The sequence below is a fragment of the Nuphar pumila genome, chromosome 2 (genome assembly GCF_984573655.1).
Source record: "Nuphar pumila chromosome 2, dmNupPumi1.hap1.1, whole genome shotgun sequence".
Lineage (NCBI taxonomy): Eukaryota > Viridiplantae > Streptophyta > Magnoliopsida > Nymphaeales > Nymphaeaceae > Nuphar > Nuphar pumila.
The window spans coordinates 100,529,006-100,556,278 of NC_143250.1; the positions used below are offsets into that span (position 1 = coordinate 100,529,006).

Genomic DNA, 27,273 nt, shown 5'->3' on the forward strand with positions numbered 1-27,273 from the left:
ACAATCAAGTCTACAAACAACTTGACAAAACATACATTCACCCAATATGGTAAACCAAAATAGCATACAAAATGCTCCACAGCACAAACATAAGAATAGTGCATAAATGCACTTGAATCTGAATATGTAAGAGGTAAAACCCTCTACCTTTGTATATAAATTACAATGGGCAGCATGCCCTTATTTATAGAGAGGTTACATGAGAGGAGCTATTAAAATAGCTGTTGGGATAGCTGTTGGGCTACTCCCAACAGCTCTAATTAGAGCCGTTGGGAGTAGCCCAACATCTCTATTCAAACAGTCAACATTTTGACTGTTTGACAGAACCTGACAAAAAGGTTGTTGGCTGTTTTGACAGTCCAACAGCTCTAGTCAATTATGACTGTTTGACAAAAAGACAAAAAATAAGAAAGAAATAAAATTACAAAAATAAATAAAAAAAAAAGTATTACAAGAATATAAGTATATACTTTAAATATATAGTTATATACATATATATATATATATACATATACATACTCTTGTATTACGAAAAGTATGTATATATATATATATAAATATATATATATATATTCAGTATATACATATATATGTCATTTTCTAACAAAATACACTCTTGATCTTCTGGCTAAAGCAGAAATGACAGATTGTAAACCTCTACCCACACCCAGTGTTGTTAACCAAAGGCTCAGTATTTGTGATGGTGAGTTATATCCTGATGCAGTCAAGTATCGGAGTTTAGAAGGTATGCTACAATACCTTACCTTCACTAGACCAGACATTGTGTATTCTGTCAATCAAGTATCTCAATTCATGCATGAACCAAAGACTGGTCACATGGATGCTGTCAAACGCATCCTTCGCTATCTAAAAGGAACGGTGGGTGATGGACTCACATATACTCAACCTTCATGAAAATCACCAAAACATGACATACTGGCCTATACAGATGCAGATTGGGCAGGGGATCCAGATGAGAGAATGTCTGTTTCAGGATACTGTGTTGTCATTGGGAGAAATCTTGTCTCATGGAGTAGCAGAAAACAGAAGGTTGTGGCAATATCTAGCACAGAGGCAGAGTATAGATCTATGGCAGCTACCACAGCAGAAGTGACCTGGATTAGGCATCTTCTTACAGAGATGGGAGAGGATATCTCAAATTCGACACTTATGTGTGATAATAGAAGTGATATACAAATTGCATTCAATCTCGTTCATCACAGTCAGACTAAACATATTGAAATCGATCAACATTTCATCAGACAAAAGATAGCTGACAAAGAGATTGAACCAATTTATGTGCCTTCAGAAGACCAAGTTGCTGATATGTTTACCAAAGGTCTTACAAGTCACCGTTTCTGGTATCTGAAGAACAAGTTGCACATGGTTCAACCCCATGCACAACTTGAGGGAGGGTATTAGAATGTGGAATATGGATTGGATATGAATCCGATATCGGATCCATATCCATTCATGAGTTTTGCTTTAGTTGTATTATAATGTAACATGTGTTACTTATAAGGGGCACTTTTGTCCTTGTAAAAGATAATTGTAACGCTATACTAATGAAGCACTAGTGCAGCAACCAAGACAGTTTTGGGCTGCCGATTTCTCAAGAAGAGTTCTCTCTCTCTCTTTCTCTCTCTCTCTCTCACGTGTTTTAACAATTGCTTGTTTGGAAGGGTCTCCAACCGAAGCCACCTTTTTCAACTTTGGGTAAGCCAACTTTATATGTCCCGGCTCATTGCAAAAGTGACAAATAATTTCCCTAAATCCTGCATTGTTTTGTTTTCCAAAATGTCGAGGTCTATATGTCTTGGAGGTGGCATCGGGTTTGGAGGCGATAAGATTGGTGTCACTAACTTTGTCTTCCTTATCCTCCTTCAATCTTCCTTCCTTCATACTTACCTCGATAAGAGTCTCACGGAGAGAAGAAATTTTGGATTTATGGAGTATAATCATTCTCACCCCTTTAAATTTGGACCTTAGACCTAAGGAACATAAAGAATTTGTTCCTTTTTGAGTTGTTCTTGTCTAAGGCGAAGATCCCTAGTGATGCAGAGCAGGAATGGACCCGGATCCATACAGTGTGACCCAAGCCGGAGACCAGATCTACACTCTGGGAATCAGATCCAATCCAGATATTGGTTCCAAGACATAGGGAAGAGGTCCCGTTGCGTGCCAATTCCAGATCATGAGCCCAGAGAGTACGGGACAGACAACTCCAGATCCAGCAGCACACCGGAGCGACATCGGGTCCGGGGCCAGACCCGATACTTGGATCCAGCCAAAAGCCTTTAAAAACCCCTCTAGGGTTTCATGCGGAGGACAGAGAAATTTAAGAAACCGCAGCAGCGGTCTTTTCCTTTCCTGTAGTTCTTTTATTCTTTATTTTTTGTTTGCAGCCTTTCTTTTGACAGTTTTCCCCTTTCAACAACTTTTTTCCTTCTTTGTTTTCTTCCTGTCAGTAGTTTAATTACATTAGACTGTTTTGCATTGTCGTTGGTGATATTATCATTGTTTAAATTCAGTCATTTGTTTCAATCAAGGTTTTCATTGAAATAAAGTTTCAACTTTTTGGTTGGTGGCATTCAAGTGGTCGTTTCTGTGTGTTAAACGACGTGAGGTCGTTTTCGGTGGGCCTTTACCTTTCTCTTTCTGCATATTGCACGAATACTAGAATCGTGTTCTGTCAGTCGACATCAAGGAACGATCAAGCCGAGTTTCTGTGGTTGTCGTTTGCTATCTCTGTGCCTTGCACGACGTGGGAGCCGAGTTCTTCCATTCAATACCCAAGAGCTGCAACAGTTGACGTCCCCTGCATCAAATGGTATCAAAGCACCGGGCATCCTTCGTTGCCGGCAGCATGCCACCAAACATGAGGAACGATCCGGCGAAGGAAAAGGAGCAGGAAGACACCGACAACGACGATCAAATGTCGCGTATGATGGAGATGATGACCCGAATGGACGAAAATCTGCTCCGTGTCAGCCGAGACGTGGCGAGCATGTCAAAACGACTCGATGGGGTTGAAACTCGGATCGCGGTCATCGAGTCGCAGATGGAGCCCCACACGGAAACCCCACGTCAAAGGGGTTCAGGACCGGTCGACGAAGCTGTCGTCCTCATTGAAACTGTGACAGTCAACCCAGACCAGCAGATCCGTCAGCCTGACTGTGTCATCACCGCGACCTCGGTACCTCCTCAACACCTTGAACCGGTTGTGGTTCGCACAGCCGATCCACCTCCGATGAATCTGGGCAGCCGACACCCATCTGCCCCAACGTCGCGGGTCGACCCGGGCCTGCTGGGCCCCAACGTCATGCTGGGTCCAGTTGCAGGCCAGGGTTCGTGGACTCAGGTCACTGGAACCCCGTCGCCAGTCAGACCTGGCCAGCAGGGCCCCAGTGTCACGTTGGGTCCTGCCGACCAGGTGAGCTCATGGCCCCGCATCGCGGGGGACCCGCCACAGGCCGGGTCGGTACTGCAGGACCCGGCCTTGTCGGCTCGACCCGGGAAGGGTCTGTTAAAATATATGTAATTCATATATATGTATATGTTTATATACATATATATATATATGTATTATCTAAAATACCCGATAGGGGTATTTTAGTCATTTCACAAGTACCCGATAGGGGTACTTGTTTCTTTTCTTTATTTTTTGTAAATTCTTTTTTCCTTTTTTTCCTTTTTATTTTTTATATTTTTGCCCACCTAAAAGGGGCCCCACCATGGAGTCGATGGGGCCCCCAACGGTCACATTTGTGACCGTTGGGGGCTCCCAACGACTCCATGGGAGCCCCTAGGTAGCTCTTCTTTTAAGGCTATAAGGTCACTCCTCCTCTCCTTTTTGTGTATAAATAGGGGTGAACCCCTCTTGTATTTTTCACTGTCGAGAGCTCTCTCTGCCTTTTCAATAAGAGACATTTATATTTTTATGTTGTGTTGTCTCTTGTGGGTTTGGGTGTTAGCCCTTTTGTTTGTTCATTAGTGGATGTTGTAAGTGCTTAATGCACTCTTTGCTTTTCCGCATATTTTATTACATGGTATCAGAGCCTTGTGTATGCTATTCTTCTTAATATATCTAGTTGTGTAGCTATATTTTTTTCTTGTTGTATCTCTCTTCATTTATCCTCTTGTGAGTGATTAAAATGGAAGGAGAACAAAAGATTGATCTCTCCTTCAAGCTCAATGGCTCCAACTACATGATGTGGGCCGCCGCCATGGAGAACAACCTCAAAGGTAAAAAACTTTGGGGATACGTTATGGGCACCATTCCGGAACCACAACTCCAACTAACTAAGATGGATGGTGATCAAGAAAAAGCTTTTGAAGGAAATGTCCGCATGAAGGCCATTGAAAATCACCAATCTAAAGTGGAAGATTGGGAAAGTAAGCATGCCAAGATTCTTGCTTGGTTCATGAACAATGTGGAGCTCAAGATTTGCGCCAACATTGCCAAGTTTCGGATGGCTAATGAAGCATGGTTCTTTATGAAAGGTATGTTTACTCAAAAAGACCTTGCTCGTCAATTCTTTCTTCAAGAAAAAATCCGGACTATCAAGCAAGGAGAAATGAGTGTAAGGGATTACTTTAGCACTCTTGGTCCCCTATGGGATGAACTATCTTTACTAGAACCAAAATGGGTTTCTAGTGTGGATGTGGAATTAAGGAGAGAACAAATGGAAAAAGAGCACTTTTTCCAATTTTTACATGGGCTTAGGCCCGAATATGAACAAGTTAGATCTTCCCTCCTACATAGATCTAAGCCTCTTCCCTTGGAAGATGCCATAGCCGAAATATGCCAAGAAGAAACTCGTCTTGGCATGATTAAAGGAGGAGATGATGTCTTGGCCGTATCAAAACCCGGCAACCATATGAAAGCTTACAAACCTCCACATTTTGGAAGGCAAAATAATTATAATGGCAACTATATAAAAGCCATTTGCCATCATTGTCAAGAGCCGGGTCATATAAGACCTAATTGCCCTAAGTTGAATGAAGGGCATAAAAATAAGGTTGCTTCCGTTGAAGAAGCTACTCAAAAGAAAGAAGAAACCATCAAAGAGAAGGAATCTTTTTCTCTTGCTCAACTATCGGAAGCACTACAAACTCTACTCAAGACACCATCAACCTCGGGTGCCGCCATAGCTTCTTCCTCTCCTCCAGGTATGTCTTCTTGGATCCTTGACTCTGGAGCTTCCTTTCATATGACCCCACTTGAAAATGAGCTTTCCGATTTGTGTAATAATTATAAAAACTCCTATGTTTCAACTGCCGATGGTACATCTTTACAAGTAAAAAGTTTTGGAACTTTAAACTTTTCAAAAGATTTCTTTGTGCCAAACGTGAGAGTTGTACCTCAACTTAATTTAAATCTCCTCTCTGCTGCTCAAATATGTGATCATGGATGTGAAATCTCCTTCTCAACTAAGGATTGCTCTATACAGGATCTCTGGTCCGGGAAGCAGATTGGGCAAGGCCATAGGAGGGGAGATCTCTATTACATGAGCAACTTGAAACTCCCCACTAACTCTTTTTGTAACCATGTCCAAGATAAAAATATTGAAATTTGGCATCAAAGACTTGGACATCCAAGTTTCTCAAAAATGTACTCCTTTCCATTTGGAAAGAAATTTTGTAATGAGAAACATTTTGTTTGCAAGAATTGTATTTTTGGCAAAATGAAATCCACTCCTTTTCCAAACCGAACTTTTGTGTCCAAAAGACCTTTTGAGTTAGTCCATTCGGACGTTTGGGGTCCTTCCCCGGTCATGTCTAAAGGAGGGTACTCCTATTACGTTACTTTCATTGATGACTACACTAGGTATGTATGGATCTACTTTCTCAATTTAAAATCCGAAGTCTTTGACTTCTTTAAAAAAATTCATATGATAGTTTAAAATCAATTTTCAAGTAATATCTCTACTCTTAGATCTGATTCGGGTGGAGAATATTTATCAAATGAATTTCAAAATTATTTAGAAGTAAATGGAATTTGTCATCAAAGATCGTGTCCTAGGACTCCCCAACAAAACGGCTTGGCCGAATCATGGAAACCACTAGGACACTCCTTATTTCCAAAGAAAGTCCAAAGAGTTTTTGGGCCGAAGCGCCCTTAACCTTAACTTACTTAATAAATAGAATGATATCTTCATCCTTACAAAATACATCTCCATATGAAAAACTATTTGAAAGAACACCCGATTTCAATAGATTAAGAATTTTTGGATGTAAATGTTTTGTCCTTACACATAAACAGGACAAATTATCTCCTAAAGCTATTGAATGTGTTTTCTTGGGATATGGAGAAAATCAAAAGGGTTTTAGATGTTTTGACTTGAAAAATAACAAACTCTATGTATCCAAAGATGTAATCTTTTTGGAAAATGAAAATGGTTTTGTGAAAACTAAATATATTGACGAAAGTGAATATGCTTTTTTATTTGATCTTCTATCTCAAGAAGATGAGACTGCTCGAGAAGAGGAAATCTCTAATGAGTCTTTGAATGACTTAGAGGATATTCCTCTTGACAATGTTATAGATGAAAGTGATAGACCAATCCAAACCTATGTTAGGCGTGGTCAACAAACTCAAATGAGCGCCTTAGAAAAATACTCTCAAGGATCCAACATAGAAGAAACCTCTTTAAGGAGATCCGGTTGGATCTCCAATCCTCCTAATAGGTTTGTTTCCTATGAGTCCCTAACTCCAAGATATAGAGTGTGTCTAATTGCGTTGCACTCATTTCATGAACCTTCACACTATAATGAGGCAAAAAACATTCCCCAATGGGTTGAAGCCATGAACTTAGAGCTTAATGCCCTTGAAAAGGCAAAAACTTGGGAAATAACTTCGTTACCCACTGGAAAGAAATCAATTGGATGTAGATGGGTCTTCAAAATTAAAACTAAGAGTGATGGTTCATTAGAACATTATAAAGCACGGTTAGTAGCTAAAGGATATGCTCAAGAATATGGTATAGATTATGAAGAAACCTTCGCACCTGTTGCTAAAATGACTAGTGTTAGAACTCTTATTGCCATTGCGTCAGTGAAAAAATGGCCTATCTATCAACTAGATGTTAAGAATGCATTTCTAAATGGCGAATTAAATGAAGAAGTTTACATGGATCTGTTAAAATGTACCTATTATATATATATATATATATATATATATATTCTGTTTATTACATCAATACCCGATAGGGGTATTTTTGTAATTTCACAGTTGTTTTAGAAAACAACTATTTTTTCTTTTTTGAACAAATGTAATTTTTATTTTTTATTTTTTCATTTCTTTTTTTATTATTTTTTGAGGACCTAAAAGGGCTCCAACATAGAAGTCGTTGGAGCCCCCAACGGTCACAAATGTGACCGCTGGGGGCTCCCAACGACTCTATGGGAGCCCCCTTTTGGCTCTCCTTTTGAGGCCCTTTGACCCTCCTTTTTCCTCCTCCTTCTCTTGTATAAATAGGGGTGATCCCCTTGTGTATTCTCATCTTGGAGAGCTCCTCTCTCTTTTCAATAAGAGGTTTTGTATATTGTTGCCTTCTTAAAGGCTTGTGCTTGTATTGTCCCTTCGTGGACTTGTGATATTTTCTCTTTTATTCATTGTTGTATGTGCTTGTATGCACTCTTTATATTTCCGCAATATCTCATTACATGGTATCAGAGCCACTCGATTCTTGAAGGAAAGGTGTGGTTCGTGTATCTCTTATTTTGGTGGACATCTTCTCACTTCTTGGCAACATCATGGAGACAAAGATTGATCTTTCTTTCAAACTCAATGGAAAGAACTATATGATGTGGGCATCGGCAATGGAGAATAATCTCAAAGGGAAGAAGCTTTGGGGTTATGTCATGGGGACCGTTCCAGAACCTAAGCTTATGCTCACAAAAATGGAAGAAGATCAAGAAAAAGCTCTTGAGGGAGATGCTCGTCTCAAGGCCATTGAAAATCATCAAAAGGAAGTAGAAGATTGGGAAAGCAATCACGCAAAAATCCTTGCGTGGTTTATGAACAATGTGGAGCTTAAGGTATGTGCTAATATAGCTAAATTTCGTCGAGCCAATGAGGCTTGGTCCTTTATGAGGGGTATGTATACCCAAAAGGATCTTGCAAGAGCATACTTCTTGCAAGAAAAAGTTAGAACCACCAAGCAAGGTGATTCTAGCATTCAAGACTACTATAGTGCCCTTAACCCACTATGGGATGAATTGGCTCTTTTAGAGCCAAAGTGGGTTTCTATGGAAGATGTTGATTTAAGACAAAAACAAATGGAACAAGAGCGATTGTTTCAATTTCTTTTTGGGCTACGCCCCGAATTTGAGCAAGTGAGATCCTCACTTCTCCATAGATCTATTTTTCCTCCTATTGAGGATGCTATTGCCGAAATCACTCAAGAGGAGACAAGGCTTGGCATGAGTAAGCATGTTGATGAAGTCCTTGCCGTATCCAAACCGGGTAACAATGTTAGAACCTATAAGCCTCCTCATTTTGGGAAACAAGGGAACTACAATAGAGGAAGAAAAATGATTGTTTGTCATTATTGCAATGAGCCGGGTCACATTAGACCCGTTTGTCCAAAGCTTATGGGAGCCTTCAAGCCTAAAGTAGCCTCTCTTGAAGAAACCACCTCCAAAGAAGATGAAGGCAAAAACAATGACATTAAAGAAACTCTTGGACAAATATCTATGGCTCTCCAACAAATGCTTAAAGTTTCTTCCTCCACATCGGGTGCGGCCATTGCTTCAACATCATCACCCGGTACGTATTCTTGGATCCTTGATTCCGGAGCTTCTTTTCATATGACCCCTCATGAGAATGCACTTAGTGATGTTTGCATCAATTCAAAGGACTCTTGTGTCTCAACGGCCGATGGTACCTTTTTGAAAATTTCAAGTATTGGCTCTTTTAAAGATTCTCAAAATTTTTGTGTTCCAAAAGTAAGAGTTGTTCCCAAATTAAATTTAAACCTTTTTTCGGTTTCTCAAATTGCCGACCATGGATGTGAAATATCTTTCTCATCTAATGGTTGCTTTGTGCAGGATCTCCGGTCCGGGAAGCGGATTGGGCAAGGCCATAGAAAGGGAGACCTCTATTATATGGACCATCTTGATCTCCCTACAAACTTTTTTTGTTCTTATGTCCAAGAAAAAAATATGGAAACTTGGCATAAAAGACTTGGTCATCCAAGTTATTCCAAAATGTATCTCTTTCCTTTTGGAAACAAATTTTGTAAGGAAAAAGAAATTAATTGCAAAGATTGCATTTTTGGAAAAATGAAGTCTATTCCTTTTCCAACTAGATCTTTTTTCTCATCAAGGCCTTTTGAATTGGTGCATTCGGATGTGTGGGGTCCTTCTCCGGTTATGTCTAAAGGGGGTTATTCATATTATGTTACGTTTATTGATGACTTTACTCGGTATGTTTGGATTTATTTCCTTAGTCATAAGTCGGAAGTATTTACTTTCTTTAAAGATTTTCATAAAAAGGTTCAAAATCAATTTCAAAGTAACATATCTATTTTAAGATCCGATTCCGGTGGTGAATACTTATCTCACGAATTCCAAAACTATTTAAACCAAAATGGCATTTGTCATCAAAAGTCATGTCCTAGGACTCCTCAACAAAATGGCCTAGCGGAAAGGAAACATAGGCACATTATAGAAACCGCTAGAACATTGCTTGTGTCTAGAAATATTCCAAAAAAATTTTGGGCGGAAGCCGTTCTTACCTCAACCTATCTAATCAATAGAATGCCCTCTTCTAAGTTAAAAAATGCTTCTCCCTATGAGAAACTCTTTAAGTTTTCACCCGATTTTAATCGACTTCGTATTTTTGGTTGCAAATGTTTTGTCCTACTACATAAAAGGGATAAGTTATCTCCCAAAGCAATTGAATGTGTATTTTTTGGATATGGTGAAAATAAAAAAGGGTATAGATGTTATGATTTTAAGAATGATAAACTATATGTTTCAAAAGATGTAACATTTCTCGAAGAAGAAAACGGTTTTGATAAAATAGAAGAGACAAATGAAATCGATTATGTATTCTTATATGATCTTATTGATGACATACAAGAAGATTCTCTTGAAAACATAGATGACACTCACGAGGTATCCCCTCTTGACATAACACTCTCAAATGATAGTAATTCAAATACAAATGTTCATGATAGCAATGCCAATATAAATGTTTACTCAAGAAGAAATCAAGAAAAACCTATTAGTGCCCTCGAAAAATACTCTCAAATTTCTGAATCCATTGAAGAACCACAAGTTAGGCATTCTTCTAGAATATCAATACCCCCAAATAGGTTTGTCTCCTATGACTCTTTAACTCCCAACTATCGGGCATGTTTGATAACTCTACACTCTTATTTTGAACCAACTCACTATAATCAAGCTAAATCTATACCTCATTGGGTTGAAGCAATGCAAGTTGAACTAAATGCTTTAAAAAAGGCCAATACTTGGGAAGTAGTTGATCTACCCTCACACAAAAAACCTATTGGTTGTCGTTGGGTCTTCAAAGTTAAAACTAAAAGCGATGGCTCTTTGGAACGATATAAAGCAAGATTGGTTGCTAAGGGATACTCCCAAGAATATGGTATTGATTACGAAGAAACATTCGCCCCCGTAGCTCGTATGACAAGTGTCAGAACCTTAATAGTTGTCGCATCAACCAAAAAATGACCTATTTATCAACTTGACGTAAAAAATGCTTTTTTAAATGGAAGTTTAAGTGAAGAAGTTTATATGGATCCACCACCCGGAATAAATATTAAGCAAGGTCAAACACTTCGGCTTTTAAAGGCATTATATGGTCTTAAACAAGCTCCTAAGGCTTGGTATGATCGTTTCAGTGATATCATGATAAAATTAGGATTTCATTCTTGTTATACTGACACTGCTCTTTTTGTTAAAAATGCAGGTTCTAGTATCGTAATTTTGTTGCTTTATGTTGATGATATGATTATCACTGGAAATGATCAAAGTAGTATTATTAATGTTAAAAATATGTTAAAAGATAATTTTGATATGTCTGATTTAGGTTTTCTCAGATATTTTCTTGGAATTGAGGTTGCATATTCTCCTAGAGGATATATTTTGTCACAGATGAAGCTTGCTGCAGATATATGTTCTAAGTCTGGGATTTCTGATGATAAGAAGGTAGAGACTCCCGAGGTTATTAATGCCAAGTTGCGGTTAGAGGATGGGGTTCTTCTGGAAGATCCTACACCGTACAGACAACTCATTGGGTCTCTTACATATTTAACCATCACCAGACCAGATATCACTCATGCGGTTCACTCAGTCAGTCAATTTCAGCATGCTCCTACAACCGTGCATATGAGTGCGGTTCTCCGAATCATTCGCTACATTCGGAATACCATCAATAAAGGGCTATTTCTATCCTCCTCTTCCCCTTTGAATCTTCTTGCTTATACTGATGCAGATTGGGGAGGTAATCCCAATGATCGAGTCTCAACTACTGGTTTTTGTGTCTTTTTAGGAGACTCATTGATTGCCTGGCGATGCAAGAAGCAGCAGAAAGTTTCACTATCATCCACTGAAGCTGAGTACCGGGCAATGACAACCACAACAATGGAACTTGTATGGCTTCGCAGTTTGCTTAAAGATATGGGAGTTGATATTACTGAAGCCTCCAAGCTGTGTTGCGACAATAAGAGTGCCATCTATATTGCAAGCAATCATACTTTTCATGAACGTACAAAACATATCAAAATGGATTGCCACTATGTTCGTGACGAATTTTTACGAGGAACTATTGCTCTGCCATATGTCACTTCAGAATATCAGTTGGCAGACTTCTTCACTAAAGCTCTTCCGGCTCCTCGGTTCATGTTTCTTCTCGGCAAACTTTCCGTCCTTCCCCCGTAAAGTTTGAGGGGGGGTGTTAAAATGTACCTATTATATATATATATATATATATATATATATATATATATATATATATATATATATATATATATTATGTTTATTACATCAATACCTGATAGGGGTATTTTTGTAATTTCATAGTTGTTTTAGAAAACAACTATTTTTTCTTTTTTGAACAAATGTAATTTTTATTTTTTATTTTTTCATTTCTTTTTTTATTATTTTTTAAGGACCTAAAAGGGCTCCAACATAGAAGTCGTTGGAGCCCCCAACGGTCACAAATGTGACCGTTGGGGGCTCCCAACGACTCTATGGGAGCCCCCTTTTGGCTCTCCTTTTGAGGCCCTTTGGCCCTCCTTTTTCCTCCTCCTCTTGTATAAATAGGGGTGATCCCCTTGTGTATTCTCATCTTGGAGAGCTCCTCTCTCTTTTCAATAAGAGGTTTTGTATATTGTTGCCTTCTTAAAGGTTTGTGCTTGTATTGTCCCTTCGTGGACTTGTGATATTTTCTCTTTTATTCATTGTTGTATGTGCTTGTATGCACTCTTTATATTTCCGCAATATCTCATTACAGGATCCCCCACCAGGAGTATATATTGGTAAAAATAAAATTCTCAAACTTAAAAAGGCATTATATGGTTTAAAACAAGCCGCAAAGGCTTGACATGATAGATTTAGTAATGTAATGACAAGTTTGAATTTTCGTTCATGTTATACTGACACTGCTTTGTTTGTGAAAAGTGCAGGGTCTTCAGTAGTTATTTTACTACTTTATGTTGATGATATGATCATCACTGGAAGTGATGAGCAAGGAATTTATGATATTAAGAAAGTTTTAAAAGAACATTTTGACATGTCTGATCTTGGTTTCTTAAGATACTTTTTAGGGATTGAAGTGGCGTACTCTCCTTGAGGGTACATTCTCTCTCAAATGAAACTGGCTGCTGACATTTGTTCTAAATCTGGTATCTCCGATGATAAGAAGACAGAAACCCCTGAAGTCATCAATGCAAAGTTAAGGTTGGAAGATGTAACACCTCTCGAGGATCCTACTCCCTACCGGCAACTTGTTGGGTCTCTAACCTACTTATCCATTACTCGGCCAGACATAGCTCATGTTGTCCACTCTGTCAGTCAGTTTCAACATGCACCTACAACCGTGCACATGAGTGCAATCTTAAGAATCGTCAGATATATCAAAAACACCATAACTAAGGGAGTTTTTCTTTCCTCCTCTTCATCACTTGATTTAATTGCTTATACTGATGCTGATTGGGGAGGAAATCCCAATGACCGAGTCTCAACTACGGGATTTTGTGTTTTCTTAGGTGACTATGATTTCTTGGAGATGCAAGAAGCAACACAAAGTATCATTGTCCTCAACGGAAGCGAAATATCGTACTATGGCCACTACAACCATGGAACTTGTATGGCTAAGAAGTCTCCTCAGTGATATGGGCATTGTCATCTCTACTCCTTCAAAGATGTGTTGTGACAACAAAAGTGCAATTTATATTACAAGCAATCACACCTTCCATGAGCGTACTAAGCATATTGAGATGGACTGCCATTACGTACGTGATGAATACCTGAGAGGAACCATAGCACTACCTTACGTCACATCTGAGTACCAGTTGGCAGACTTCTTCACTAAGGCCCTTGCTGCTCCTCGTTTTTTGTTTCTCCTTAACAAGCTTTCGGTTATATCCCCGTAAAGCTTGAGGGAGGGTGTTAAAATATATATAATTCATATATATGTATATGTTTATATACATATATATATATGTATTATCTAAAATACCCGATAGGGGTATTTTAGTCATTTCACAAGTACCCGATAGGGGTACTTGTCTCTTTTCTTTATTTTTTGTAAATTCTTTTTTCCTTTTTTTCCTTTTTATTTTTTATATTTTTGCCCACCTAAAAGGGGCCCCACCATGGAGTTGATGGGGCCCCCAACGGTCACATTTATGACCGTTGGGGGCTCCCAACGACTCCATGGGAGCCCCTAGGTGGCTCTTCTTTTAAGGCCATAAGGCCACTCCTCCTGTGAAGTTGGAGCTTCCAGAGTTCGCAGGTCGGTTTGATGCGGAGCAGTTCTTCGATTGGTCATATGCCGTCAAGTTCTTCTTCGACTACCACGATGTCGCCGAGCACCATTGTGTCTCCCTAGTCTCTACCCGGTTGAGAGGCCTAGCACAAACATGGTGGGTTGAGCTGCAGAGAACGAGGAAGCGGTAGGGTTTAGATCACGTACAGACTTGGGAAAAGATGCAGCGGTTGATGTAATCTAAGTTCGTGCCGTCAGATCACGCCGAGAGAGCCTACAAGGAGTACCTGACCCTGTGTCAAGGCACCAATACTGTGGCAGATTACACTGTTGAGTTCTATAGTCTTTCCCTACGAGTGCAGATCGAGAAGACTGCCCGCCAGCAGGTCACGAGGTATATTTCTGGTCTACGTCCTGCTATTTCTGACGACTTCAATTGCATCACAGTCGAGTCATTGGATCAGACAAGTAGTTATGCCATGAATGTGGAGGAGAAACTGAAAAGGAGGCAGGAACATAGGACATCTCGTAGTGATCAGTCCAGTCAACCGAAGTCGAGTTTCCCAACCAGGGGAGCGAGCTCCCCTAGGAAAGAAGACTCAAAGTCCACCCCAGGAGTCGACCCTAGCAAACTCGATCAGTCTGGACCCGCATACCACACCAGATCCAAAGGTAATCCCACTGAGTCTACCATTCGTTGTTTTAGGTGCCAAGAGTCTGGTCATGTTGCGTCCAAGTGTCCTACCATGAGTAAGAACACCCATCTAGCAGAGGGAATTGTTGAGTCTGCGTCCAATAGTGAGAGCGAAGGTGAGTCGCCTGTTGAGGGAGATGATGGGATGAAAGTCGTAGAGTTCGATGGCAGCATCAAAAATTTGTTAACCATTCGTCATGTTTTGACCACATCCCGAGAGTCAGCACCGACAAACTGGTTGCGGAATAATATTTTTAGAACCCGGTGCAACTGTGAGGGGCGCGTGTGTGATGTTATCATTGATACCGGGGCGTGCGAGAATATGGTGTCCGAAAGTGTCGTGTCTACCTTGAACCTAAAAACAAAAAAATTGTCCCAACCTTATAAGATGACATGGTTCAAGAAAGGAAACGAGGTACCTATCACCCTACGTTGTCTAGTTCGGTTTTCCATGGGGGAGTATTACCACGATGAAGTGTGGTGTGATGTGACCCCTATGAGTGCGTGTCACATCCTTTTGGGGTGTCCTTGGCAGTTTGACCTTAAGACCATCCATGATGGCCGTAGGAACACGTACACATTTATCTTTAAGGGTCATAAGATAGTTTTTCTTCCCACCAAGTGTTAAAATATGTTGTATATATATATATATATTTATATATTTAGATTATGACATATACACATATATATTGACATATATATGTCTATATGTCTATCTATATATATAAATATATATATTTATATTGTAATACCCGATAGGGGTATTTATGTCATTTCACATGTACACGCATATCCTAGATATGCTTCCTTTTCTTTTTCATTATTCTTTTTCCTTTTTCTGTTTTTTATTTCTTTCTTTTTATTGTTAAAGGGGGTCCCACATAGAGACGTTGGACCCCCCTCTCGGCTGAAGGACTCGGCTTTTCACGGCTCTTATGAAGATCTTGTGAACTCGTCTGAAGAAGAGAAGGAGCAGGCGTGACCAAAAGGCAGATCGTGGCCAATGGAGCAGGCGTGACCAAAAGGCAGATCATGGCCAAAAAGTGTCGTGAAGCTGTTTAGCAGACTGATGACGCTTAGGGAACTCAGACGTGAGCAGAAGGTGATGTGAAATTGATGCGCTTCAGCTTAACTCACCCTTTCACGTTCCCGATGAAGACACTTTTACGCCCAGAATTGCCGCTGCTCTGATACCATGATAGAACTCTCTGGTTCTTGTTGGGAATCGGCAGCCACACTACTGCACTAATCCTTCATTAACATTAATAGGGTTACAAAACAATATTACATGGACAAAACTGCCCTTTACAAGAGAAACATATTACATATACATGTATAAGAGGCTATATCGGATATGGATTCTCTATTGGATCCATATCCGATCCATATTCTAATAACACTGTCCGAGACCTTGCAGCCCACGAATTTTCCTTGTGTCACCGCCAAAGAAATCATAACCGAGAGGGCTTCCAAAGCCAAAATAAAGAGTAGTGGAGAGAGAGGGTCTCCTTGGCGCAACTCCCTCTTAGGTTTTGAAGAGGTCACCCTTTTCCCCATTGGACACCACAATAGATGAGGTATTAAGCAATCTTTGGAACCATGATAGCCATTTACCCCCCACGCACATATGATTTATACAATTTATAAGAAAGCGCCAATCCAAAGAATAAAGTCTTTTCTAAATCAATTTTCAAGATGAAAGATTTCTTACCTGGCAATTTGATGGAGTGCACGGCTTCATGAGCAACAACATAAGAATCATGCAACCTTCTTCAGAGAATGAAAGCACTTCTGAAATAAGGGCCCCAACCACGAACTTGAGTCTTGATGTGAGTACTTTGGATATAATCTTGAAGACTGTCCCCATCAAAGAGATTGGTCTAAACCATTCAATCAATTCCGCAAAAGGGTCTTTTGGAATGAGAATAAGCATTGATTTACCCAATGTTTGAGGAAGCTTTGCAAAATTGTGAAATTCAGCCATCATTTGGAGATCCCTTTAACACATTTCCATGATTCTTTAAAGAATTCGATGGGAAACTATCTAAACCCAGGGTTTTGCCATTGGGCAAACTCCACATCGCATGCTTCAATTCTTCCAATGAGAAAGGCCCAATGGTACATACACGGGCAGCCTCATTCAATTTCTTAAAATTCATACCCGACATATCATAAGAAGCATCAACAACATAGGAGAATTGTTCTTTAAAATAATTAGTTCCACAGGAAAGAATGTGCAATCATGTGAAAGTCACTCCTTCAATCTCCCTAGATGGAATATGGGCCATTCTCCTTTTATTCAATGCACACATGTGAAAGAATTTGGTGTTGAGCTCTTCTAACTTAAGCCAATGCGCCTTGGCCCTTTACTTCCATCTAATGCACTTCCGAGTCCACCATTCACAAATATCGAATATTAATTTTTCCTTTTTCATCTTGATGGTGGTGACCCTCTCCATATCGACCCCATCTTCCTCCATGTGTTGCAACATATTCAATTTAGACTCCCACTTGTTGATATCTTTGAATTTAGCTTGACAATGGTGCTTGTTCCATTCAATTAACTTAGCTCTCACTGATGATAGTTTGGAATGAATTCTCAATGCAGTCCATCTTTCGAAACAAGGAGCCTCCTCCCACCATACCCGACTTAGATCCACAAAGTTAGGCTCGCTAAGCCATCAAAGCCCCATTCGAAAACTCTTCAATGTGTGAGGCCCCCCTAAGCCCCAATGCAACCAATCCCATTAATGCATTCATTTTAGGTAAAGAGACGAAGGAACATCTCTATTCTCTACTACTGCTCTTCCGAACCCTACTTTGTGCTCCCTATTTGTAATATTATGCACCATTCACAGTAAAGATCCGTTTTCTTCTTAAAATCAGTCCAATTCGTGCTAATCTCCTCCTGCACGTGTTAAGATTTTCCCAAAGACTTGTTACAGCAACAAAATTTAAACCATTGCACACATGGAACCATGATGCTGTATAATTTTCACTAAAAGAGCTAGATTCCCCAAAACTACTCCCAACAAAAGACCATAATCAGTATACCGTGAATCGGATTTGAACTTGAAAGAGAAAGTGGTTACATGAATTACATTCACTACACTATATCATTAGGCCATTACCAAGTCCCCCAAAGCCAAAACTCTCAATTCCAAAAAAAAAAATCTTTACATAAGATGTTTTAGCCATCACCAAGCTCCGAAACAAGTGAATTCTTCATGTTTACGCTACTCATCAACTCAACCACCAAGTAGAACAAGTGGGCAACTCTCAAACACAAACAACCCCTCCTAAATTACCCCTCGCACATGCAGAATTCCGTATCCCCAACTCATATTTCACCTTCTTAAGCACTTGCCAAGATAACCAACCAAAAGAAAGCCATAAAAAGAAAACGTGGAGAAGGAGGGACGAAAAGAAGGAAAATGACAATCACCTGATCGATCACGCTACGCTTCGCAACCTCATCCCAGAAACGCAGAAGCGCGAGCGCCACTCCGGCAGTGAGAGCGGAAACGGCGACGTCGTAAGCGAGCTCGTTGCCGGGAGTCACAAGAGTCGGCATCGAAACTCTGGGTGTCAAACTCCCCCTTCGTCCTCCGACCAAAAGAAACCAAGACTCCCCACCAACAAATCTGCTCCTGTAAAGGGAGGAAGACTCTTCCTTGGTATGAAGATGGTGGTCGAGAAGTGGTCGGAATTCTCGTCGGAAAAGCTTCGGACGGGCGAAGAAAACGGTCAAAGGAGTTGTGGGTACAGTGGTGAACATGTCAACAGGCTATGAAGGCACATCTGCTTATTCAATTCACAGATGAAAATCATAAAATAAGAGGTCGGTAGTTCTCTGCATTTTGGAAATGAGGGTGGGCCGTTCTAAGTAGTCATTCGTCTCTTCTCAAGCTTTCAAGTAGTTGCAGTATCGTGCTGCAGACATCTCCCGTTTCTGTGGTTCTGTTTTAAAGGGATGAGATAGGTGATTTCACAGTGATTTTTGCTTCACCGCTGCCTTCCCATAAATGCCTACCAATCCAAGACAGTTGATTGTCAAGAGTCAATGCTAAATTAAGATGAGATTTTAAAAAAAAAATCATTTTCTCGGGGTTCTTGGGAAAAATCCTCACAAAAGAGTGAAAGACCCACTTTAAGAAATAAAAAGAAAAAAGAAAAAAGCAAATTAAATATATTTATGTAAAAAAGAATCTGAATTTTTTTTCTCCAATGATTTTTCAAAAATTCCATTTTCTTGGGTTTTGGAGAAAAACCTCACAAAAACCACTTTAAAAAATTAAAAAGAGTAGTAAAAATAATCTGTATTTTTCCCCAATATTTGTTAAAATTTTATCTATTACTTTATATAAAAGGGTGGCGTTTGTTACACTTCCTCCCAAAGGGAGAGGGTGTTGTGTGTTCTCCGAAGAACACAAATTCGCGTGTTTCGATGTGTACAGAGGAATATCTTGGGACCCATGATAATTCATATGCCAATGTTGCCCACGATGACTTTATAATAAAATAACATATAAAAAAGGTAGATATGCTTTTTACTGAAATGTTCTCCCGTAAGATAGATATGCATTGGACGAGAATGTCCTCCCACTTCCCGTAAATAGATTTGTGTGTTCCGCCTTTGTTTTTGGCTTGTGTTACAATACATGGTTGCCTTCTTGTTCCTGCCTTATGTTAGATAGAAAACTTTTTCAGGTTCGTTTCTACATCGTGGAGATAGCTATAAATTGAACGACTGGTTCGATCATTGGTGGGTGTCATAGAGAGATTTGTCGGTCATCTCTTTTTACAGTCTTCTCTTCTTCTTCATTTTCGTTAGGCAGTATGGAAAAAAGCAATGACGCACAAACATTTTAACAAGTGTCATTAAAGCGTGGTGAGTATTTTTTCATGCCATCATGCTATTGTTGAAGAACGTATGTCGCCGTGAGTGTCATTAAGGCATTGTTTTGTTATTGCATGTAGATTTTATCGTTTTGACGGTTGGAAACTTGAAGATATTTGTAAGGCGGTGGGATTTGTTGACAAAAATGCTTGATTACAGATGCGAGCAAGGGCCTCTACCTCATCCTGTATCGTCCATTCACTCAGTATATGCAATGTAACACAAATCACGATTATAGTAACATGTATATCGATTTGTGAGATATTGTTTTATTTGTTAATATCGATTTGTAATATATTATGCTGAATTGTTATATATTGATTTGTAAGATATTATGTGTTTTCTAGTGTCGATTTGTGAGATATTATTTTGTTTGTTAATAGCGATTTGTAATATATTATGCTGAATTGTCGTATATCGATTTGTAAGATATTATGTGTTTTCTAGTATCGATTTGTGAGATATTGTTATATTTGTTAATATCGATTGGTAATATATTATGCTGAATTGTCGTATATCGATTTGTAAGATATTATGTATTTTCTAGTATCAATTTGTGAGATATTGTTTTGCTTGTTAATATCGATTTGTAATATATTATGTTGAATTGTCGTATATCGATTTGTACGATATTATGCTGAATTGCCGTATACCGATTTGTAATATATTATGCTGAATTGTCGTATATTGATTTGTAAGGTATTATGTATTTTCTAGTGTCAATTTGTGAGATATGGTTTTGTTTATCATTATCGATTTGTAAGCTATTATGTTGAATTACCATATCGATTTGTAATATAATATGCTGAATTGTTGTATATCCATTTATGAGATATTATGTGTTTTCTAGTGTCGATTTGTGAGATATTATTTTGTTTGTTAATATTGATTCATAATATATTATGCTGAATTGTCGTATATCGATTTGTAAGATACTATGCTGAATTACCGTATACCGATTTGTAATATATTATGCTGAATTGTTGTATATCGATTTGTAAGATATTATGTGTTTTCTAGTGTCAATTTGTGAGATACGGTTTGTTTGTTATTATCAATTTGTAAGTTATTATGTTGTTGCTTTGATACTGTGATTCATTCAATCATTTCTTTGACTTGCTTAACTAATCGGTAGCCACTGTTATATGCATCTTGAATAAATCATAGTAAATGTATGCGCTGGCTGACATAAATTGATATTTTGCTCATAACAGTGCTAAGCATAGCAATTAGTTGTAGTGAAGATGATGTATCTCAATCATTGAAAAGTCATGGAGCAATGAACATTCGTACTATCGATGCATCTGAAGAAGTGAATATGTGCACTAATGATGCACATAATAAGAATGGTGCAGCCATTGCATTTACTCTTGACTTAAATATTCCAGCAGACGAAATACAGTTTTTAGGTTCTAATTTCCTGTTTTTAATTTTTACCTGTTTTCTTTTCTTTCATTCAAAATTCTGTTTGTCCAGTTTTATGTTTCATGCTTTTATCTGATTTTTTTAAGTCTATTTCATTCAAATTTTATTTTCCTGAATTTTTTTACAAGTTCATTTTTCTGTTTTCCTGTATTTCAATTTCCAATTGTGTTTTTCTCGTTATTTTCTTGTTTCATTTTTCTGTGTTTGCTTTTCATCATTGCATTTCATGTTTAGATAATTTCTTGTCTGCATTTCTTGTTCTGCTATTTTTTGTTAATCTTTTAGTTTTTCATTCTTGTAAAAGTTCTGTTTAGTCTTTTTGCTTTCTTTGCATAAGTGTTTGTGTTTCCCTAATTAGCTTCAATATTCATTGCAGTATATTACTTGCACACTTTATTTTATCGCATTTCATCATTAGATATATCATCATCAGTTTAGTTGTTTTTTGCATTGCATAAGTATTTGTGTTTCCCTAATTAGCTTCAATATTCATTTTAACACAATGTTTTTTGCAGATTTCTCAACGGAACTCGCTTGTGCCCCGCCACCCGTGGTAAGTAAGTGACAAAAACAATGCAAATCGAGTAAATACCCGTGGTGAGTAAGTGATGCAAGCACATCACATGTTATTTAATTTATTGAATGTAACACTTTATTGTTCACACACTCACTTGTTGATATCTAGGACTGCTTTGTTGGAGTTCGGAGATCATGCTGAGCATGATTTTAATGTATGAATATGGAAGTGTTCTTATTTTTGGAGTACGCAGTCCATGCTAGGCATGGTAGTAGTTAGTGGGATATTGAAGTGTGTTTGCTGCAGGTACATGTTTGACATTTGTTTGATATGAATTATTTCGATGTATTGCAATGTTTGATGTGATTGTATCCATGCTTACATGTAGTTACTTTCAATTTGATTATGTCTTCCATGTGAAATTGTATACTGAAAGCATGCTTCAAATGAATGTATCGTGTCATGAATAGTTTGCACATGAAAATATTAAGTTATCAATGCATGTATCACAATTCTTGTGATTGTATGACATCATATATTGCATGATAAATTTGATATTTTCTTCATCATAGCATTCTGATGGTTCTCTTTTAACTGGTTAGGATACTATTCGTAACATCATACGACAAAATGACTGCAAACCGTGAATGGATGTACCGTAGGATAGTGGACAATGAGTTATCGCATGAATATATGGATGGTGTTGACAGTTTTATTGAATTTGCAACGGCAAATGTCAGTACAGTAGATCCCACAGGTCAGATTAGGTGTCCCTGCAAGATTTGTAAGAATAATCGATTTGTAGAACCTCATGGCGTTAGACATCACCTATACAGGAAGGGTTTTGTGAGTGATTATCAGAACTGGACGTTTCATGGAGAAGAATTTAGAAACGATTTTGATGCACGGGTGAATGTGGTGCACGATAATCCATATACGAATTTGATATTTGATGCCGCAGGAACAGAACTGGGTTCTGCTATGAGTTCTAGTGATGTAAGAACTGCCGTAGATGAAGAATCATCAAACGATACAGCTAGTAGATTTTATGATTTACTTAGAGATGCTGATGAGCCACTTTGGAACGGTTGTGAGAGTCACATTATCTTGTTTGCAGTTCTTCAACTAATGAATTTAAAGTCCGAGTATAATTTGAGTCAATCATGTTTTGACCGTTTGTGCATGATTGTGAAGAGTATGTTGCCCAAAGATGAGAAATTGCCACAAAATTTCTATCGTGCGAAAGTTATGGTCAACGCTCTAGGTATGGGTTACAAAAAGATTGATGCTTGTCCAAATCACTGCATGTTGTATTTCAAGGAGCAGGAAAACAACATATCATGCCCGTCATGTGGGCATCCTCGGTTCAAGCCAAAGACAAGAGGCAATGGTAGCACGAGATCAAAGGAAATTTCATACAAGTCGCTCTGCTACTTTCCTATCACTTCTAGATTGCAGCGATTATATATGTCTTCAAGGACAACTAAACACATGAGATGGCATGCAAATAAAGTTCGGCACGATGAAAACAAGATCACGCATTCTGTTGACGCTGAAGCTTGGAAGCACTTTGATCGTACTCATCAGAACTTCGCAATGGAAGTGCGAAATGTTAGACTCGGTCTATGTACAGATGGATTTAATCCATTTGGGGGTAGATTAACTCCATACTCATGCTGGCCAGTATTTGTAACTTCATACAACCTTCCACCAAGCTTGTGTATGAAACGTCCAAATCTTTTCTTGTCTCTGTTGATCCCTGGTCTGACCTCACCTGGCCAAAATCTTGATGTATATCTAAGGCCATTGATTGATGAACTAAAAGTACTGTGGGATGACGGTGTTACCATGTATGATGCCCACAAAAAACAAAAATTTAACATGAAGGCCGCTGTTCTATGGACAATCAGTGACTTCCCTGCATATGGTATGTTATCTGGTTGGAGCACACATGGGAGGTTGGCTTGTCCGTACTGCATGGAGGATTCCAAAGCTTTTAGATTGAGGCATGGAAGGAAGCCTTGCTAGTTTGAGTGCCATCGTCGATTTCTACCCAGCGATCATCCGTTCCGACATCAAAAGAATGCATTTAAAGCAGGCACAACTGAAACAGAAGGTCCATCCTCAAGATTGTTCGGCATAGAGATTCTAAAAAGATTGTGATACTTTCGAGATGTATTAACAGATGCCCGCAGTCCTACACCCTTCCGTCGATTTGGGAAGGATCATAATTGGACGAAAAAATCTATTTTTTGGGAACTACCGTATTGGCCGACCCTATTGATACGACATAATTTGGATGTGATGCATGTAGAGAAAAATGTGTTTGATAATATGTTCAATACAGTAATGAATATTAAAGGAAAAACGAAGGATAATCCGAAGGCCCGTATGGATTTAAAATTAATATGTAAAAGACCAGAATTGGAACTCAAAGAGTATAATGGCAAAGTACTGAAACCAAAGGCGAAGTACGTGCTCAGACCTGATCAAATAAAACATGTATGTCAATGGTTGAGACAACTGAGATTTCCAGATGGATATGTCTCTAACATTGCTCGAGCTGTGAAGATTGACGATGGACAGTTATATGGGTTGAAGAGCCATGATTGTCATATCTTTATGCAACGATTGATACCCCTAACATTCCATGATATGTTAGACAAACCTATATGGGGGGTATTGTCTGAGTTGAGCGGATTTTTCAGAACATTGTGCGCATCGGATGTCGTTGTATCAGATGTAAAGAATCTCGAGGACTCTGTCATCACCACTGTTTGTCTGCTAGAAAAGATATTTCTGCCAGCATTTTTCGATGTTATGGAACATTTGATCATACATCTGCCATATGAACTAAGGGTTGGTGGCCCTGTGCAATATCGATGGATGTACCCATTTGAAAGGTATATGTTTTTTTATATTTGTCTCTTTAATGACAGATATTTAAAATTTGAAATGTATATTCTTGTCAGATGCATGTTCGACCTAAAAAAAAAGGTTCGTAATAAAGCAAGAGTAGAAGGCTCTATTTGTGAGACGTACACTTTAGAAGAAATTTCAAATTTCTCATCTATGTACTTCGAACCTCATATTCCAACACGTTACACATGCCCGCCCCGTAACGATGATGGAGAACAAGTAACTGTAGCTGACAAGCTGTCGATATTTCAACCACTTGGGCATGCATTTGGTAGTTGCCGATCAAGGCTATTGACAAATCGAGAGCAAGATGCAGCACACATCTATATTCTTTTTAATTGCTCAGCGATCGACCCATACATCGAGTAAGTATATGTATATGCAACTCAATTATAAATCCTTTTATGTTCTATATGTGGATACATGGCTCGGTAATATAAGTATTTGTGGTTTGCAGACGATTTGATCTGGAGTTGAAAAACAAAGTTTCACATCTCACTGATGCAGAAGTACAAAAAGAGCGTGAAACTAAGTTTGTGGAGTGGTTGAAACAGTTGGTAAAGAAGCTAACATAAATTTTGTACTTATAAACAACACTAAGCTACTTAATTGATCGTGATCACAATCATTGTTTATGTCTGTGCGTAGGTTCGCCATGGTGATGTTAAAGATCAAGGAATATGTGATTTAGAAAATGGTCCGACCAAAGTTGTGCAATGCTACAACGGGTATATCGTAAATGGTTATCGATTCTATACAAAAGACTACGGTATAAACAAATCAACGATAAATAGTGGCGTGTGTGTCAAGGGTAGCAGCTACGGTGAAAATGAACATGATTACTACGGTGTTATAGAGGAAATAATGGAGTTGACTTACTTAGGCATGAATAACAGGGTTACGATATTCAAGTGTCATTGGTTTGATCCAACTGCAACAAGACTCGACAAAGCTTCAGGCATTGTGGAGGTGAATCATAAATCCAGGTTTGGAATATATGAACCATTCATATTAGCCTCGCAAGCTCAACAAGTTTATTATACTTCATATCCGAGTATAAAAAAGTCAGATAGAAATGAATGGTGGGCAGTTTGCAAGGTGAAGTCCAAACTATACCCCGAGTATGATCAGTTACAGGAAGATGAGTTAGCTGAAGACAACGATTACTATCAATCAGATGATGTCTATGACTTCGCTTATGGTCACGATGTTGCGCATGATATGCATGTCATATCTCCATTGGCCGATGAAACATTCATAGAGGAATGTGATCCAAATGATGTACCAAGTGGATGGGCAAACAATGAAGAAGAAGAAGAAGAAGAAAGTCAAACTAGTGACGAGGAAGAATTCTCAAGCTAGTGAGCAAAATCTTATACTAAAAACCTCTATTTAAATGCATTGCAGTACTTGATGTGAGTTGTATTGCAATACTTGGTGTGAATGATTAAAAAATTTATTTGAATGTATTGTAATACTTGATACGAATGATTCGAATGCATTGTAATACTTGATGTGAATGATTTGAATTATTTGAATGTATTGTAATACTTGATACGAATGATTTGAATGCATTGCAATACTTGATGTGAATGATTTCAATTATTTGAATGTATTATAATTTATGCAACGAATGATTTGAATTATTGCAATACTTGATGCGAATGATTTGAATGCATTGCAATGCTTGATGTGAATGACTTGAATGCATTGTAATACTTGATGTGAATTATTTGAATATATTGTATGACATATGTTATTTGTTAGAATATGGTTCATGGAGGTTATAGTGGTCGCTCATCCAGTAGTAGCCAGGCTCAGCCTTCATCTTCATGGGCTCCTGTGATAGGTATATCATATAACTAATTGGATGCTTGATTAGTTCAAATGCGCATTCTGAGAATTTCTAATATATTTTTTTACAGATGATGTTGCGCCTGTACACGACCCACCTACACTAGTTGATCACATAAGTCAAGAGCCGACACAGGCAACCGGGTCTTCTCAGGCTGGCACAAGAATACTCATTCGAATAGTGTATATCGATAATCATCCATAAGTATTTTGTTTTCAATTATTGCATATCTTTTAAATATTTTATATTGATATTTACTGTGTAACAATTCATGTGCAGCATGAGGTTTGAACCACAAGAAGTAGTACGAGAGATTAGGAATTCACTTCTTCAACATCTACCAGGACCAGTTGCTCAATGGAAAGAGTACCCAAAGGAGGTGTTAGACAGATTGTGGTCCTCATTCATGGTATACAGTTGTTCCTCATAGTTAATGTGTTTCATATTTAATTTATTTAAGTAATGTCTACTAACTTTCTGAAAATATTTGTAGGCTTCGAATCACTTCGCAACTACGGTGGAAGAAAATGATGCAAGGAAGGTGTGGCAGAAGGTGGCTGCCAATCGATTTGCAGACATGCTGCACACTATGAAGACTGCAGCAAAAAAAGCATCTGGCGTAGTAGATGATCCATTACTATGGAAGGGCCATGGTCCTATTACTATCAGGAGAGATTACTGGGATGAAATGTGCGATAAGTGGGCGGGAGATGCATTTAGAAATCGCTCTGCGAAGGCTGCACAAAATCGATCGAAGATGCCCGAAGCCCATCTACACACAGGTGGATCTAGGACATTTGGGAGCCACCTGAAGAAAATGATAACTCATTAATATATAATATTAATTTTATAAGTATTGTTGCAAACTTGTGTACTAAATCTTTTGTTATTTAACTTCGCAGAAAGCAAAAAAAGGAGGCAGTGTACCATATAAGGATGTGTTTGTTGAAACACATAAACGGAAGACCACGGGAGTTTTCGTATCAGAGAAGGCGAGAAC

General features: G+C 38.5%; 1 protein-coding gene across 2 annotated transcripts in view; it reads right to left on the reverse strand.

Annotated features, from left to right (window-relative positions):
* LOC149846389 (putative phytol kinase 2, chloroplastic) overlaps positions 1-18,656 on the reverse strand; it is a 36,614-nt gene extending 17,958 nt beyond the window's left edge. The window contains exon 1 of one of the 2 annotated variants that reach the window (XM_089996334.1): positions 18,103-18,656. In XM_089996334.1, the coding sequence (XP_089852460.1) occupies positions 18,103-18,435 (333 nt within the window). In that variant the 5' untranslated portion in view covers positions 18,436-18,656. The remainder of the gene's footprint in view (positions 1-18,102) is intronic. The other variant, XM_089996333.1, reaches the window with a different exon arrangement.
* Between the last annotated feature and the right edge of the window lie 8,617 nt (positions 18,657-27,273).